Source organism: Cebus imitator, unplaced genomic scaffold (genome assembly GCF_001604975.1).
Source record: "Cebus imitator isolate Cc_AM_T3 unplaced genomic scaffold, Cebus_imitator-1.0 Scaffold80, whole genome shotgun sequence".
Lineage (NCBI taxonomy): Eukaryota > Metazoa > Chordata > Mammalia > Primates > Cebidae > Cebus > Cebus imitator.
Genome location: NW_016107395.1, coordinates 3,821,070 through 3,839,588, shown reverse-complemented (window position 1 = coordinate 3,839,588; position 18,519 = coordinate 3,821,070). Strand labels below are relative to the sequence as shown.

The following is an 18,519-nucleotide window of genomic DNA, read 5'->3' as shown; positions in this document are numbered from 1 at the left end:
TTAAATGATTCTATTTTGTTTTTTTAATGATGTCTCATTCTGCGGCCCAGGCTAGAGTGCAGTGGCGCGATCTCAGCTCACTGCAACTTCTGCCTCCTGGTTTCAAGTGATTCTCCTGCTTCAGCCTCCCTGGTAGCTGGGATTACCAGCACAAGCTGCCACACTCAGCTAATTTTTTGTATTTTAGTAGAGATGGGGTTTCATCATGTTGCCCAGGTTCTAGTTCAAAGGCTTTGAATGCACAGAAAAATTTAGGAACTTTCATGTAAACCCATATTTCAAGTCACTAAATAATTAAGCAATCATTCCTAATCCTCATCTCTAAAGCCATTTTTTTTTTTTTTTATTTCTTTGCATTTCCTTTGGTTCACAACCAACATGGAGGTCAAACACACATTATAGGGACCCTGGCTTGTGTGAACACAGGCTCTTCTAATTAGTTTCCTCCAAATTATAGTTGCTGTTGTTAAACTCCCAGTTCACCTTGAAGTGTTTCTCTGTCTTATACTGGCAGCTTAAATTTAGGTTTAACCGTATGAAATTACCACTTTTGTAGGTGCAAAACCTCAAAATATTGGCAATTTTATGGGCTTCAACAAAATACAAATGTCCAGCTGTCCTCTGTGACATAGAGACTTTATTCCAGTACACGTTTAGGCATTCCTTCCAGTTACACTTTCCCTAGTTTAGAGTCATTCTTCAAGAAGTGGTCCTCTAGGAGCTGTTTCTTATTCAAATTGGAATGGATTATCACAGTATTTCCTTTTTTGGGCCTCTTAATTCTTGGCAAAGTCTTCCTAGCCTTGGACTTAGTTCTGTCAATACCTGGGTTGTGAGCTAGTTTCTGTGAGCAAGGGAGGAGTTGGGGTGGTGTGAAAGACTGTGAGAAGAGAGGAAGACTGGTAGTGCATTGATATTGTAAAACAGGCCCCTTTAAACGTTAAATATGAAGATAGAAAAAAAAAACTCCTCTTTATGACAAAGTGCAAAGGAAATTGCATAGAAAAGAAAACAGACAGCAGGGATATTCAGCCAAATTGTATGGTAAAATCTTTGCGATCTCAATAAAGTGCGTTCGCTTTGAAGTGCACGCGTGATTCAGTGAAGGGCTCATGTAAGCAATTAGAAATCGGTTATTTGGGTCCCCGATTTCATTTGCGCCAAGAGAGAGGCAACTTTTAAGGGTGACGATAAATCTCCCTGAGCTTGAAAGGCAGAGAGGGCCAAAGTGTGAACTTTTTACTTCAGCAACGGAAGCGAGAAATCAGTGATTCATTAAAGCGGAGACCTCCTTGGAAGCTGGCAGCAGAGGAGGAAAAGACGCTAATTATGTCTTCCTTTTTTGTGCTCGCTCCGACCAGTTTATAATCTGCTGCTCTGGAGGGTTTAAAATCCTCAGCATCTTCTGCTTTCTCCCAGCCCTCTCCTCTTCTGGGAGTGAGAAGGGGGAAAAAGTCAGCCAAGCACCAGGCTCCAGGTGGCTCTCAAGTACTTCACTGCCAAAAGAAATGGGGGTGGGGGGAGGAGATCCTAATGCTGGAAAACAAGTGAGAAAGGGGCTCCCCAGAGGGGACTGGTTCAGGCTGAGAGACAGTAAAATTCGGAAAGCAGGAGGATACTGCGAGCACAGGACGCTTTAGCTGCGAATTAGCCAGGGTTGGGGGCGCCGGCGGAGGCTGCGGCTGCGACAGCCAAACCGTGGAAGGGACCCGGCAGCCCCGGAGCTCGGAGTAAAGGCACCGCTCTCTCCTTGCTCCCCTGCTCCTCCACCCCCTTCTCTGCCCCTTTCACCCTCCCTCTCCCTGGCGTTCCCAGCAGCCTAGGGTTTCAGATGTCCCACCGTAGTTTGACCCCCTCCCCCCTCTTCTCCACCCCTGCAAATGAGGTTTGACCAGCAGAGGCAGAGCCCACCTCTGGCTTAGAATCACTGACATTTCGACTCCAGGCTTCAACCTGTTTACAAGTGGACTCTCCAAAGGAAGGGGGTGGGGGATAGGTCCAAACAAAACACCAGCCGCCATCCCCCAAAAACAAAAAGTGACTTTCAAATCGGCAGGCACCACTAAAAAGAGAAAGGAAGAGAGGGAAGAAAACAACGGCGACTGGGCAGCTGCCTCCAGTTCTGACAACTCCAAAGGGATACACTTTTAGAAGTGGCTCGCAGGCTGGGGTTCCGCAGAGAGAGACCAGAAGGTGCCAGCCGCAGAGGGGTGCAGATATCTCCCCCTGCCCCTCACCCCACCTCCCTTGGGTTTTGTTCACCGTGCTGTCATCTGTTTTTCAGACCTTTTTGGCATCTAACATGAAGAAAGGAGTAAAGAAGAGAACAAAGTAACTCCTGGGGGAGCGAAGAGCGCTGGTGACCAACACCGCGACCGCCACCACCAGCTCCTGCTGCTGCGGCCACCCACATCCACCATTCACTGGGAGACTCCAGAGGCTCAGGCAGCGGACCCGAGAAGGAACGAGGGGAGGCAGCTGGCTTTTCCGAGGAGTTATGGATGTTGGTGCATTCACTTCTGGCCAGATCCGCGCCCAGAGGGAGCTAACCAGCAGCCACCATCTCCAGCTCTCTCCTTGCTTTGCACCAGGTCTTACCCTTCCAGTATGTTCCTTCTGATGCGACAATTTCCAGTGCCGAGAGTTTCAGTACAATGTGGAAATGGATACTGACACATTGTGCCTCAGCCTTTCCCCACCTGCCCGGCGGCTGCTGCTGCTGCTGCTTCTTGTTGCTGTTCTTGGTGTCTTCCATCCCTGTCACCTGCCAAGCCCTTGGTCAGGACATGGTGTCACCAGAGGCCACCAACTCTTCTTCCTCCTCCTCCTCCTCCTCCTCTCCTTCCAGCGCGGGAAGGCATGTGCGGAGCTACAATCACCTTCAAGGAGATGTCCGCTGGAGAAAGCTGTTCTCTTTCACCAAGTACTTTCTCAAGATCGAGAAGAACGGGAAGGTCAGCGGGACCAAGAAGGAGAACTGCCCGTACAGTAAGTAACAAATGCGTGCTCCCTTCCTTCCAATTATCCACCCCCAGCCCACACGGGGGGGAAAAATCTGTTCCAGATGTGGCCAGCTAAATATTTACGTCCCCAACCCCTGTAAAATGATTAAGTGGAATACTTTCACACTAATTCACCCCCCTCCCGTGTATACATTGTGCTGCCGCATCCCCTCCCCTAAGTGCGCTCCCTCCACACCCCCACCCCTTGCCGCCCTATCCACCCCTTCCCTCCAGCCTGTCACTAGCCGGACCATGCAGGGCAGCCAAGAGAGCTGCTGCAGTGCAAAGATGCCTCTTTCTCTCCACTGCCCTTCCCACCTCATCCAAAGAGCTCTTATTCCTTCCTTCTGGAAATGGCTCAAGTAAACACATTTTTTCCCCCTTTACTCTTTCTTGTTAAGAGTTTTGGGGCAGGCTCCTCAAGCTGAAAATAATTATCCACTGTCAATTATAGGGGCTTTGTGGGAGCTTTAAGGAAAAAAAGTCAATTCTACTCTCTCCCCACCCCCATCCCTTTACCCCACCACCTCTAGATATCAGCGAAAAGCATTTTTCTGGTTTTGATTTTTGTTTTGTTTTGGGTTCCTTATTTTAGTTTGAGTGATTGCAGTCCATGAAGTTAGCTTTTCAGGCACCACCGCTGCTATTTGTCTTCTGCCTGCCTTCTCTCTTGGTAACATGATGCTCATGTCTGCATTGTCAATAGCGTATGCGCTGCTTTGTGGTGTCCTGTTGTACTGTTTCTGGCGAAACCTCTCATATTGCAGAGCCATACTACTACAGCATTGTAAACATCTGGGACTGGATTCACACAGACCTCACACAAATTTCATTGTCATTCTTTTATTTTCAAAGTAAAAGTCATAAGTCTGTTTCCATGGCTATAGTTTATCCCACAGCGTGACGTTTCCTCCTCAGCACAAATTATTCCTGGGATCCCTAGATTTTGTCTTGCCTTTGCCCTCTCTTTCCTCCTTTCTCTCTTTCCCTTGTTTCCTTCTTGCAGGGGTGTGGGCTGGTTGGGGTAGAGAGAACTAGAAGAGGAGGGGTGTATATTGTGTCTCTTCTTGAATCAACTCTGCAAAGCCAGATTACTCTGTTGACTTCCTTTCTCAGTTACTTTCAAGTGGTGAGACTTATTCATCCCCTATTGATTGTTATTTGAAAGGAACTCAAGGCTCTGTAATGGCACACTGAAGACAGTAGACAATGATGTTTAAACATCTTTAGTGACCACTTAGCATTATCTCAATGGTAAATTCCAAGTCACCTCTAACGGGGACTTATTGTGTTAGTTGTTCAGGAATTCTAAGCATAGATTGTCAGCTAACTTTAATACACGAGTCACACATTTCAAGATTCCTTGGTTTAGAAAGTACCAGGTACTAATAGGAATGACAGTTGAACAGAATTTAGCGTTTTATTTTTTAATACAAATTTGCAAGAATTAAGATTTAGTTTTCTTCTGTGGGGATGCATACACATTCAACATTAACTTCTATTCCTCCTCAGCCACTGCTTTTATTTACTGAAATTCACAATATGCTTACAATAAAAATATGCATAGAAATGTTTTTAAAGTGTTTCATTTTATGTTTCATACTAGAGATATTAACTATTCCATACCTGATTCATAGAAAGTAGCTGAAATCATGTTATAATGATGACAATTGTTTTTGCTTAAAAGTAATTTGTTACTTGAATTCACTAGATCCTATGTATAACCTTTAAGGTTTTTCAATTAAAAATTTTAAACCTTCTTTTACTTCTAACATAAAATGGTGTGATCTCATTCAGTTAGGAGGATGGGAAAGAAGCTGTCCAAACACTGGGCTGGACAGAGTGAGCTGGGAATTAAAAAAAAAAAAAAAATCCCATGGACTGATTTCTTATTTTTCATGGAGAAAACTCAAGAGAATATAATAAAATTTCAGTGTTATCCTTGAGCAATCCTTTTTCTTCTTAAAAAATGTTTGTGCTATACTTTAAATGTCTTTATGATGTGACTTAAGGACAAATCTACTGTTTTAGTTTACACAACTTAAATTGCTATTTTCTAGAATAACAATCATGTGTGATTAGCTGCATAGTAAAATGATTTCCACAGTACCCACTGGATTTCATCTTTACAATAGGAACTACTTGCATAGAAGGAAAATATACAATATATATTATGTAAAAGGGGTGTAGAAAAGTTCCATCCTAACTGTCCAAAATATACTAATATTTTATTTTCTATGTAATAAAATATATTAAGCATTTCTTATAATGACAAGCTAAATATCTTATATGGTAATACAATCTTAATGGTTAAAAGTGAAAAGGGAGGAGTTCATTTCGCTAAATCTTGTCAAACTGTAAATAATTTAGGCTTTCCAAGAATATCTGTATCAAAACATAGCAAGTAAAAATGAGAGTTTGAAAAGGCCTTAATTTCACATGTGGCTGGGTAATCTAAATGCTGCTACAATTTCCAGCTGGACTGATTCAGCTGAACTACATGGTATCATTAAGATATTGTATAAATGTTGCATAATAACATGTGAACAAACTTTTGCCATGCCTACAGGGTAGCCAGCTAGCCTGTCCACCAAATGGTAGCCTGTTAAATACTCGGATATCTAACCTCTGAAGAGTGTCAGTTCCTTTTCCAAAAACCACATTTCAGTAACATTTTCCTAAACAAGTTATTAATTATTCTCAATATACAAAACTGTTCTTTTGAGGTTTGCTTATTTGAAGGTTAATTTTCTTTGTTACTTTTGACCTTAGTATTATGGCTGCTAAAATACAGTTACAGCTTGTCTAAGAGGTTATATGTTTTTGATGTCCTGGGTAATTATTAAACAACTGTTTTACTGGCATTTTGCCAGCAGAATGCTAACAAAAGGGAAGTAAGACAATCACCCTTAAGTATTGCAAAATCATTTTTAACTTCTACTTCCAAAGCTAGTTCCCAGAAATTCGATGGTTCTAAAAATATCACATGTACTAAAGAAGCTCTTCTCTCTATGAGTATTATAATGTTTTTTGAGGGAGCTATACTTTTTGTTTGCTTCTTTGCCATGATATGAGAGTAGAATAAAGAGAGCAGAGATGAATTATGTTTCTCCTGCTAGAAGTCTGAGAAAGCTTGAATAATTTAGAATAGCTGTGGTGTATCTGTCACTAGATATGTGCGGGCTCATTTAGGTTTTGTTTTATCATTCTTTACATCTAGAGCTTTGCCCTTGAAACCTTACCACTCAGCTTTAGCTCTGACCTCTTAGGCTGGATACAGCTGTTAGGTATCCTTGCAACTGGGACCAGTTGACTTATTTCTAGATGTGAGGAAAACAGCTGTGGGCTTCTCCCATGGTTGTCATTTGTAGATAACAGGGATCTATAGTGAAAGGAAAATGTATCCCTAAACATGAGACAACTAAGGATAGATATTCCCAAAAGGGAAAGTCACAAAAAAAGGCACATAGGCCTTTCTGGGAAAGAAGTATGGGAGGCCATAGAAAAATCTGTGAGTTTCTTCCATGGTTGTCATTTGTAGATAAGAGGGATCTAGTGAAAGGAAAATGTATCCCTAAACATGAGACAACTAAGGATAGATATTCCCAAAAGGGAAAGTCACAAAAAAAGGCACATAGGCCTTTCTGGGAAAGAAGTATGGGAGGCCATAGAAAAATCTGTGAGTTTCTTCCATGGTTGTCATTTGTAGATAAGAGGGATCTAGTGAATGGAAAATGTATCCCTAAACATGAGACAACTAAGGATAGATATTCCCAAAAGGGAAAGTCACAAAAAGAGGCACAAAGGCCTTTCTGGGAAAGAAGTATGGGAGACAACAGAGAAATTAATATGTAATAACTATGTAGTATATGCTTAATCTCTTTAAACACATACTTCATTTAATAATCAGAATAGTCCTATAACTATCCAAACTAATTCTGAAAAAAGTAAATTGTCCAAAGTAATTCAACTAGAAATGGGCAGAACCAAGATTCAAGCCCCAATCTATTGGTTGTATCTCACCTTATTTACTGTACCTGTCTGCTACTTCCAACATGGATATCAATTTATTAGAATTTGACACCCCAAATCTTTAAAAAGACAAATTATCCAAATCCTTACTTGCGTCTTGCTGTGAACACCAGCAGTTCTTTAGAATTAAATTGGAACAGAAATAAAATGACAATTGAAGAAAAACAAATACATGAAAGGAATCATTGCAGGTGACCACATGGTATAAGACAAGATTAGTGTATTCTCTAGGTAAACTCTCTCTTTTGATACTGTTTGGGAATATAATCGTTTATGGAGACACATAAAATACACATACATCAATCTCACTTATGTTAACAGAGGTCATTAGGAATACATGAGTATTTAAGAAAAAATCCGTGAATGTCATTTTATATAGTAATTGTTTACAGCTGAGGGCCAAATGTTTAATTGTTCCCATGTGTAATAAAATAATTTGATTGTAAATACCTGTGAGAAATTGGACTGTTGCAGAAACATCTGATACAGGACTCTAAAAAGGGTGACATCTTAGAGACTTAAGCTATATTAAGAAAACTTTAAAAGATACCTGCAAATCAAAAAGGTACTTTACCATATAAAATGGCAGATTATTGTCTGGGATTAAAGGTTTGGACTATTACTTTTTAACCAGGACTAGAGTTTATTATAGGAAGCTAAATGAAGTGAGAAAAAATAATTGTTAAGGAAAATAGGAACTCAAAAACTATCTCCTAATAAAGACACAGAGTTTTCTGGGAAGAAAAACTATAGACAATTTATGGCTTCCACTGGTGTCTTATTTCAGTTGTGGTTGTTTCTAGAATTTGGTTGCATAATTTATAACCGGCAGCATTTAATCATGAACATTGAGGATTTATGAAGGTGGAAGGCACTGTATTTAATGTTTACATGACATTGTCCTGTTACCTTTATTGCATTCCTACCATTTGGACCCTCCACTTTGATGGTTTTATCATAAATCTATTAAAAATGCACAATTCAAGAGAATTTCCTCTTCATTAACCTGATTTATAACCACCTATGAGGAGAAACCTAAGGAAACAGTTGTCAGGAAGCACATGCCTGTATTGGAGCATGAGAATTCAGACACCAAGTTCTAGGTCTTGGATATTTCAGTAACCTATTACCTAAAGGTGTGGATGACTCTTTAAAAGCAGGTGTTTTCAAAATGATGTTTAGGCACAGAATTTTAACAAAAGGAAAAGGAGTAGAATTGTGTCTTATAGGATCAAATAAACCCCATTGTCTTCATAGTTTCTTCTACATTTATGCTATCCAGTTTAGACTGAAAAGCTTTATTCCAGTGCATTTCTTCAGAATTTAAAGAACTTATAGTAGAACATGAATGATCACTTTAAATTCCTATACAATTACTTTAATGTTCAGAAGCAAGCCCCATTTATTATCCAAATGTCTAACTTTCCACAGGCCAAAATGTTTAAAAAAAAAAAAAAAAAAAAAGTTGACAGCTCATTTGAAATGGAACTAATGTTCCTCCCATTTATGGGCTGCCTATGAATAACTACATCTTTCCTAAGCCTTAAATGTCCATTTGCTTATCTGACATTGTAGTACAAATAATATTTCTTTATTATGCTTCAGAAAGAAGAGTAATACATGTATATTAGTTCAAAGTGATTTTAATCTATCTTAACATTAATTCTGTGAACTTTGCAATGAAGAGTAATTCAGATGACATTTTTAGTATTACTGTTCCAACATTTGTCAACATTAATAGTTGATGTTTGCTTAATATAAGTAAAATATTAGAATTTTCCTTCCAGAAATTACAGATCTCTTTTATTTTACAGTAAGATGGGACATACAATTCATATTTATGTAATTTTAATACAGTTTTATCACAATCTAGACATGTAATCAACTTCATTTTGTTCAAGTCATTTATGCAGAAGTTTTCATATATTTCATGGTATATTGCAATGATCTAAGATAATTTACATTTGACATTTGACCATGGGTGTTTATTACTTTGTTTGGCAGATTTAGAACATTTATTTTGTAATCACTGCTCTTTCTTCTCAATGCATGTTACCTTTATCTGTGCCAGTCAGTATAACAAAGAATAACTTAGAAATGTGCCTTTAAAATTAGTGAAAGGAAATATATATGTATCTTGGGAAGCTACCAGTGACACTCTGATACTGAATTAATAAACACAAAATGTTGATGTTTTACAGAGTCAGTTTAAAACCCAGTACTTGATTTGCATAGATTTTACACAAATAAAAAGTATCAAGATATCTAAAAGGGAGCCAGGTCACCCACAAAATAATGAACTTAAAGGCTCCCTTGCTTTTAAATCTGATCAGTTGTGTTCTTTCTTTGAACGCTGTGTTCTAATTGGCACAATAAATCAAAGAAGACAGAGTAGATTCCCATGTAAGGTGGACAACTGGACAGTGACTTTTTACTGCCGTTAACACGTGCATCCAATTACTATCTGATAGATTCATAGTGTTGGCAGTAAAGCATTGCCTTATTTTATAGTTCACCTAATAATTCTTCAACCTAAAGCTGTCCACCTTTACCTATACACATTCTGTCAGTATGTGCATTATTAATGACTAATTTTCAAAGTTTTAGCATCCTTCTTGAAATGAATGATGTTATTGATCTATTAATGAATCATCTAAACCTAACAGAAGGCAAAGTATTAAGTTGATATACCCCGAATTTCAAAGAATTGTCAACTAAACAAACCTAACAATTTCAATACAACTGGAATCCAATTCTGAATAGGGTGGGTTAAATGCCATCTAATTCTGATTAGTGTGGGATTGCTGCAAGATTTAGAACTTTTTTAAGAAGGTATTTTTAATGTTTTTGTATAATTATTATTACTTAAGAGAACCTTGTGTTAACATGCTTTACTGATAAACAAACATGTTATTTCATCCTTAACTGTTTTTGCTCCTGTGTCGAGGACAACTTGACATATTCATAGGGTCTTTACAATTCAAGGCTCATTGACTTCTTCCTAATAGTTTTGAGTCAGTCTGTGACAACCCTCATTCTGAGGCATTGTAAATCCCTAATAGTTTATCATCTCTTCCTCATTCCATTATTTTCACCTCCTTGGGTTTTTGTTTGTTTTTTTATTTCTTTTCTCTGGTTGCTGAACTGGCTCCATACTTTTCAAGCCAGGGAAAGTCACTCATTAGTATTACTTGGCACCCAAGGTAACATTCAGGGCCAGAGGCCTAGACATTTTCAGATGCATGTCATCTAAAACTGATAGTTTTATTTTAATTTTGCATAAAAATTTTCAATGGCGTAAATTCAATGTACTCCATCAGGACCGTATCCTCATTTTGATTCTGCAGTGAATCCCTTCTTATCCCAGAATTTCAGGTCAATTTCTTTTAAGCTCTGCTATAAGTGAAGTGGAAAAACCACAGATAAGCACCATTCAGAGTGCTGATTATCCCATTACTTGATCATCATTCTGCATTTTTCCTCCAAGTTAAATTTTTGTTCCCAATAACCTTTCCTGCTTTTCCTATTGTTTTGAAAATTTTTTGCATACACAACACTTACTAGCTACTTTATCATTTTTCTTACATTTTTGCCTTTGTCTAGACTACCATAAAAGAAAGAAAGTGAAGATGATTTTGGAGACAGGGTCTCACTCATGATCACAGTTCACTGAAGCCTCAATCTCCTGGGCTCAAGTGATCATCCCAAGCAGTTGGGACTGCAGGCATGCACCACCCTCCCTGGATAATTTGCTAATTGTTTTTTGTTTGTTTGTTTATAGAGACAGTGTCTCACTATGTTGCTGAGGCTTCTCTCAGATTCCTGGGCTCAAGCGAATCTCCAGCCTCGGCCACCTGAAGTGCTGGGATTACAGGTGTGAGCCACCACACCCAGCCTGAACACTTATTTTTTTTTTCCTACTTTAGACATTTATTTTAAAGAAGATGAATGCTGATTTGGAGGTCTTTGATATTCCCAACTTCCAGAATGTCACTTACATTATCAAGCTTTTCAATATACCCCTATCAAATATATGTGGCTTTTAAAAATAAAGCCTAGGTTCTCAATAAAACTGTTTTTCAATCAAGAAACAATGTAAAATATTTATATATATCTATGTCAGGTAAAACAAAAATAGAAATGCATATGCCTTTACTAGGAATTTTTGAAATACCGGCAGGAGTTAGAATCTGAAAGAATTCCGTGTTTTCATATATGTCTTCTAAGAAATAATTTTTTGGCACTGAATGATATAGATTTATGTTTATCATGTGCAGAATCTGACTATTGGCGTATCTTAAATTATCTGGTACTGTTATAATAATAATAAAAGTCAAGCTTGTTTTTGCAATTGTTTTCAAATTTTAAATAACTAATTTATTGATAGAATTATTAAAAGAAGAATTAATATTCTGTAACATGGAGTAAATGGTAACATATGACACTGATTTGCATACTATTTATGATCTAAAGTAAGATACATTCATAATGGTATTCATAGCAGTAATTACCAGATTTGGGGCAGCATTTTTGGGGAATATCTCTGCAGAAGGATATGATTCCATAAATATGAGAGAAAAGTGCTAGTGATGTTAATCACATTATAGTATAAAAACTTGATAAACAAAAATAGTGTTTTAGAGCTCAAATATGCTGATGTCCAGGAAGCAAGAGAGTTGCTAAAGATCACATAATGAAACTTTTAGAAGCCAGAGGGAAAAGTAGAAAAGGAGAAGAGGTCCTGGAGTGTTTAGACACATACTGCGAGAGGAGGAGAAGATGCTTTGCTGGAGTGATGAAGACAAGGGTTTTGAACTCCCAGGAAAGAGATCAAGCTAATGAGTAGCATGGCAAAAGGGCTGACATGACAAGAAAGGTGTGAGGGAAATATAACCCAAGCCCTGGCATTCGACTGGATGTTAAATTAACTGAAATGAGAACCTATGATCTAAGAGGAGTCCCACGGAAGTCATCGCAGCCAGGCTATCAAAGTAAGGAAAGCTAAGTCCCAGTTCCTCCTAAAGAGGTATGATAGAGTGATTGAAAGTATGGGCTTTGATTGAAAGTATTAAAAAATATATCCCTGGGAAAAAAGCAGGCTTTGAAGCCACAGACCTATAGTCAAATTGCCAGATAAGAGTAGATAACTTTAGGCAAGTTGTCATCGGTAAAACAAGGATATTAACACTACCTACCTTTTTCCTATAAGGTAAAGATTAAATGAGACCATATATTCATTCATTGATTCATTCAGCTGAAATTTGAGTGGTTGCTTTATGTCAGATAGTGTGTGAGGCACTGAGTAAATGCACTGTTGAAAACAGTTGGTCTTTCTGCTCTCATAGAGCCTACACTCTCCACAGATAGTGTTAAAAGCCAAGTAAACCAAGAGATGATATGACAAAAAATTGAGGTGAGTGCTATCAACGAAACAAGTATGATGTTTTAATAGAAAACAGCTGGAAACTACTCCAAACAGCACTGTTAGAGAAGGCTTTTGAAGAGGTAAGAAGGGAACTGCAAAGGGAGAGTTTGGTGCCTCATTCAAGAAGTACAGAGAAGGCACATTGAGGCTGGACATGGCAGAAGTTTGAAGACATCTGAATTGACACATCCACACAGCTAAATGGTGCCTGGCACATAATAAGCCTTAATCAAAAGGGTACTATATAAAGTAAAAGTAAATATGATGTTTCCTCTTATATCAGGGGAAAACATCAGGAAAGCAACAACTATATTATTTGATGAAGTGGGAATTAACAATGCTGGAATTGAGGAAAGAGGCAGGAAGGAGAAATATACCTGGCTCTTGTTTAAAAAGGAAAATAGTTTTAATAACTATCTGAAATTTGATTTGGAATTGCAATATTCATAATGTTCTGAAGTTTTGGGGAAAGAGTGGAGGCTTGATTCTTTAAGATATTGGTAGAAGAAACAGATCAAGTACTCCTAATCCAAAAATCTCCTATCCAAAATGATCCAAAATGTAAAGCTTTTTGAGTGCTGACATGATGCCACAAGTGGAAAATTCTAAACCTGCCCTCATATGACAGATCACAGTCCAAACAAGGGGCACAGTTTATTCAGCATCCCCAAGAGAAAAAAGACCCTCCCATCCCTCTTCAGCTGCTGTTGCTTAACAGCTGATACAGGTATTCTGGTGATACTACTTGCTGCCTAGTTACCCCAAACACATAATTTTTTTACTCTAATAGTGATATGTCATGTTGTTTACTCTTAAGTACTTATGTTTGAATAAGTGTAAGAAAATGATTGCTTATCAGTAGCATTTAAATTCAGAGTCAGGAATGATAGTGATACCAAACACCCACAGATTATCTACATCAGTGGCTAAGATAGTGACACCTTTGCTTTCTGATGGTTTAATGTATATGATCTTTGTTTCATGCATAAAATTATTTAAAATATTTTTTAAAAGTTATTTGCAGGCTGTATGTATATAAACTACAAATTAGTTTTGTGTTTAGACTTTGGTTCCCATTCCCAAAACATCGTATTATGTATATGCAAATACTTCAAAATCTGAAAAAATGCAAAATCTGAAACCCTTCTGGTCCCAAGCATTTCAGATAAAGGATATTCAACCTGTATTTGAAAACTGAAGGTAACTTGAAGAGAGAGCAAGGTGCTGAAAATAAGGAATAGAAGATGAATATTTTCAAGGACACAATCTGTAAAAGTCTAAAAGAAAGAAAGAAAAGAAGAGAAAAAAAGGTAACCATAAAGATTTGATGATTATAGAATAGAAGGCAACAAAGAAAAGTAATTCTTAATTTTTAAGTATTTCAGAATAAATCTTTTATTTCAACTTATAGTTTTGAATGAAGATGATCACAGATACTTAGTTCTTAGTAAACTTGGTGGTTGTTTCTTGTTTCTCATCCTGTTACTGTGATCTTTTTCATCCTATAACTGTGACCTTGTATCCTTAAAGCATTTGCAATCTAGAACTAGAAAGAGGAGATCATCACAGGGAGTTGGAAGAGCATATAAGGCAGTTTACACTCAATGCAAAGAAGTGGGGCAGAATTTGAGTAAACAGCAGTCTCTAACTGAGGGAGGGATGCATGACATCAGAGGGTCATACTGAGGATAATGGACTCCAGCTAGACAGAGATAAAATGAAAGGAAGAAGAATATTCTAAAAGAAGTCACAGAAGTATGTGGGTGCAGAATCAAACATGAAGTTTTCAGCAAACCACAGGCAGGGAACAGAAAGTTTGCAAGCAGGTAGGCATTTTCTGACAGACAAAGTAAAGTACAGTAGAAGGTGCTATAATGTGAGAGGGAAGTATGTAAATTTATCGTTATATTTGAGGATCTAAACTTTCTAGCAAAATATTACATTGACATGAATTATATTTAAACTCGGTCTTTGCTTTTTTTTTCATTTTTACTTTTTGAAGTAAAAGAAAAAGCAGAAGAATATTTGAAAGTAGTATTATCTATATTAAAATTGACAATCTCAATATAAATACTAAATTGCAAGGAATTGTAGCTTAAGCAAAAGAAAAAAGAACTAATTTTATACTTGGGACATAGAAAAGAAGCAGTTCTGCTCTTCACTAAAATGACATTACTCTTTGTATTTCTGGATTTGCCAAATGATCATTATTTTAATGTTTAAAATACTCGGAACTTCAAAAATTCTTAATATGTATATTTCACTGTGAAGAGGTTTTGTAATTTCCAGCAAATTTCCAAAAGGCACACCTGAAGCATCAGTATTTCTTGCTCTAGTTGTGGTTTTTATTTTTGTCATTTGTATTCTAAATTGTCTTAGATTCACTTGGTTTAGATGATCAGAAAAAGAAACAAAGTACACTAATTTTTTTTTTTAAAAGAGTACATGTAAAATATCTTTTAAGCAAACTAGGAGAAGCATACAGACAGTATATGTACAACTACACCCCCTATTGAGACCATGAGTTCTTGAGTCAGGCTTCTTGGTGTAGAATCTGGGTTATTTATAAAACTTCATAGCTGTGTGATCTTGGCCAAGTTAATCCCTGGGTCTTGGGCTTTGCATCTTTCAAGTTTAGTTAGTAATATCACCCATCTCACCACTGTTGGAAGAATAAGTCATATATTTATAAACAAGATGATAAATGTAAAGTCATATTAAATAAAGGACCTAACACGGTTTAATGTTAGTTCTCATTAGTCTTTTTTGCCATGACTACTTATTACTAATTATTCCATTATATGAAAAGATCCCTAAATAATGGAATAATAAAAAATTAGGCAGATTAATGATTTCATCAATTGATTCTCAGAAAAAGTTTGTAATATGGGTAAGATAATCATTGTTACACCCATACTATGTTTAGATGAGAAAATGAGGCCTAAAAGTTCTTGTGCCAGACTGACATTATATAGTTAGCATAACTGAGGATTAAAATCAAGGCCAGTCTTAGCAACAGTGATCTTCTATCTTTGTTTGCCTGCAACAGTCCCAGTAAATGTGTCTTGTTCTGGCATTTTATTATTAATACCTGTTCAGTCTCGGTGTAGTATCACAAGACCATCCTAGTCTTAGTCAATATGGTCTACGTAAGGAACAAATCTACATAAGCTAGTTCCCTCTCAGATACTAGTACATTCCACTAAATCACATGTTATATGTCATATAATATCATGTAATCTCTGTACTCCTTCACATGTCATGTAAGACCCTCATGATTTACTCCCTACCAACTCCCTTGCCTCTTTTCTTACTATGGTGCCCATTATAGCTGTTTTACATTGATTTAAGTTCTAGAACCTGCCTTGTCCCTTTATGTTCAGCCTTGCCAGCCACTGCTAGGTCTGCCTGGAATGATGTCCCTGCCTTCTTTCCCAGATCATCTTCTTTTCAGATTTCACTTAGATGTCCTCTCTGGGAAACCTTCCTGCTGTCCTCTCAAAACCCGTGCTTCCAAAAACCCTATACTTAGTATTATAACACAATACTACACTTGGTTAGTTGACTGTTTACCCATCTCATTTCCTCATAAACAGAAAACTTGTTTAGAGTGAGAACCATACCTCAGTGACTTTTACATGCAGGCATTTAATATAGTATTTGGCATATAATAAGTCCTCTTTCTATATATTACTAAGTAAATTACTCCTTTTAAATGCATGGTCTTGATCAACTTACTTGGACTCTAAAAGTTTGGTCACCTGGTCTGGAAAATGTGATTAATATGCTACCTACCTAAAAATGATGGTCGAAGTAAATTAGCTCTTAAAATTTCATTTAGTTTTAAGTACTACAATTCTGAGAACTTGAAAAATAAGTTAGTATGGCGGTCATTATTTAAGAGATTGTTGAATACTTACATTCATTCAACTTTCTGAATAAAAATGTGGAATCATGAAATGAATCATTTTTCATGTTTCTCTAATTTTCCTATCTAAGGTTACTACTGATAATATTCAGTAGAGATTAAAAATTACTTTATCCCCTTTAAAATTCCTGCTATGACATGGTTATTTCTAGTTTCAGAGTTGTGTTTTTGGATTCCTGGATAATTTGGTGGCTACTGAAAAATTAGCAATTCTTAGTAATTATTTTAGAGAGGAAGAATAAAGTGCTGCAAAGAGAGTAAAGGGGGTGGTCCTGTATGTGTCAAAACACTTACTGTGGATCTCAAGTAGGTCATTTACTTTATCTCAGTCTCAGAGACTTAATCTATAATATGAGTGTATTGAACTAAATTATTATTAAAATACTTTAGTTTAGCATATTTGTTTCATAGACTAAGGACCAAATTCCTTGACTATACCTGTATTAGGAAATATAGCTATATGATTCTGAATAATGGCCACCCAAAGACATCAGGTTCTAATCCCTGGAACCTGTGATTGTTACTATATTTAATAAAGTTCTTGCAAATCAAGTTAAGGATCTTGAGATGAGGAGATTATCGTCATTGTCCAGGTAGGCCCTTAATGCCATAACAAGTGCCCTTATAAGAGAGAGGCAAGAAGATTAGACATACACAGAAGAACAGAAGGCAGAAGGCATTTTGACTATGGAAACAGAGAGATTTAAAAATATAATGTGGTTGTCTTTGAAGATGGACAAAGGAGTCATGAGCCAAGGAAGCTGGAAGAGGAAAGGGACAGAGTGCTTCCCTAGAAATTACAGAGGAGTTTGGCCCTGCTGACACCTTGTTCTAGGACCAGAAAAAAATTGATATTGGACACCTAGTCCCCAGAACATTGAAAGAATAGATTTATGTTAGTCTGAGACACCAACTTTGTGGTAATTTGTTGCAGAAGCCATAAGAAACCAATACAGATATGGTACTTAAAGCAGGGTGCTGCTGTAACTCAACCTAAAAATGTGAAAGTAGCTTGGGAATTGGGTAGTGAACGTAAGCTGGATAGATTTTAAAGCACATGATAAATAGCCTGGATTTCCTTAAACAGACTTCTATTAGAAATATGAAGATAAAAGGTGCTAAGGTGAAGATTTAGCAGGAGGTGTGAGGCACAGTAGAAATGACTACCTCATTTAGAGAATCACATATAACATCATAAACAAATATTAATATTAACAGTGCTTTTAGTGAGGACTCAGAAGGAAATTTAGAGTATGTTATTGAAAAATAGAAGAACAGCAATCCTTATTATATAGTGGCAGAAATGCAGCTGAAGTGTGTTCTACGTTGTTTGAAAAACAGAATATGTAAGTGATGAATCTGGATATTTAGCTGAGGAAATTTCTAAGCAAAGTTTTGAAGGATCAGTCTGGTTTCTTCTTCCTGTTTGTAGCAAAATACCAAAGGAAGAAGAAAAAGTAAAAAAAGAACTACTAAGCAAAATCAAAACAGCACTTGATGATTTGAGAAATTCTCAGCCTATCCAGATTGCAAAAGATGCTGAGTTAGGAGATTCACTGTTAGGAAAGCATGCTCTGAAGAGAAGTCTCAGGGTACAACTAGATAACCTTATGATAATGCTGAAGAAATGAAACATGTGCTGGATGGATTCCCTCAGCCATCTCAGCAGAAGCCAGGAATAGAGATGAGGTTATCTAGGAAAGATCTATAGAGAACCCTCTCAAGGCATGAATCCCTCTGACACACGTAGGAGGACCACAGAGGTTTTGAGAATGTTGTATTAGCGGAAACACTACCAGCTTACACTAAAATAGACAAAGACAGAGCAAGTTGAAGGAAGGCTGTCAGACTCCCAAAATTCTACAGGCAAGAAATAAGTTGATAAAACTATTCAGCTGCAAACACATGATAGCGATAGCTTTAAAGAAAAAGGATTACCGTGAGTGCAGAGCCTTGGGTACAAAAGAAGTGCAGAGGCATAGAGGCAGAGACTCTAGCCATGTGCACAGAGGCAGGACCCTCAAGTCACAGAGAATGATTCCCAGGCCTTGACACCTAGTGGAATTTACCCTGCTGGATTTTGAAATTGCTTGGGACCAATGACTTCTTTCTTTTTTACGTTTTTCTCCTGT

At 37.3% G+C, this 18,519-nt stretch overlaps 1 protein-coding gene across 1 annotated transcript in view; it reads left to right on the top strand.

The window, feature by feature from the left end:
- The first annotated feature begins 1,780 nt into the window (after positions 1 to 1,780).
- FGF10 (fibroblast growth factor 10) overlaps positions 1,781 to 18,519 on the top strand; it is an 82,251-nt gene continuing 65,512 nt past the window's right edge. Inside the window, exon 1 of the mRNA XM_017533186.2 lies at positions 1,781 to 2,988. Coding sequence (XP_017388675.1) covers positions 2,655 to 2,988 — 334 coding nt within the window. The 5' untranslated portion in view covers positions 1,781 to 2,654. The remainder of the gene's footprint in view (positions 2,989 to 18,519) is intronic.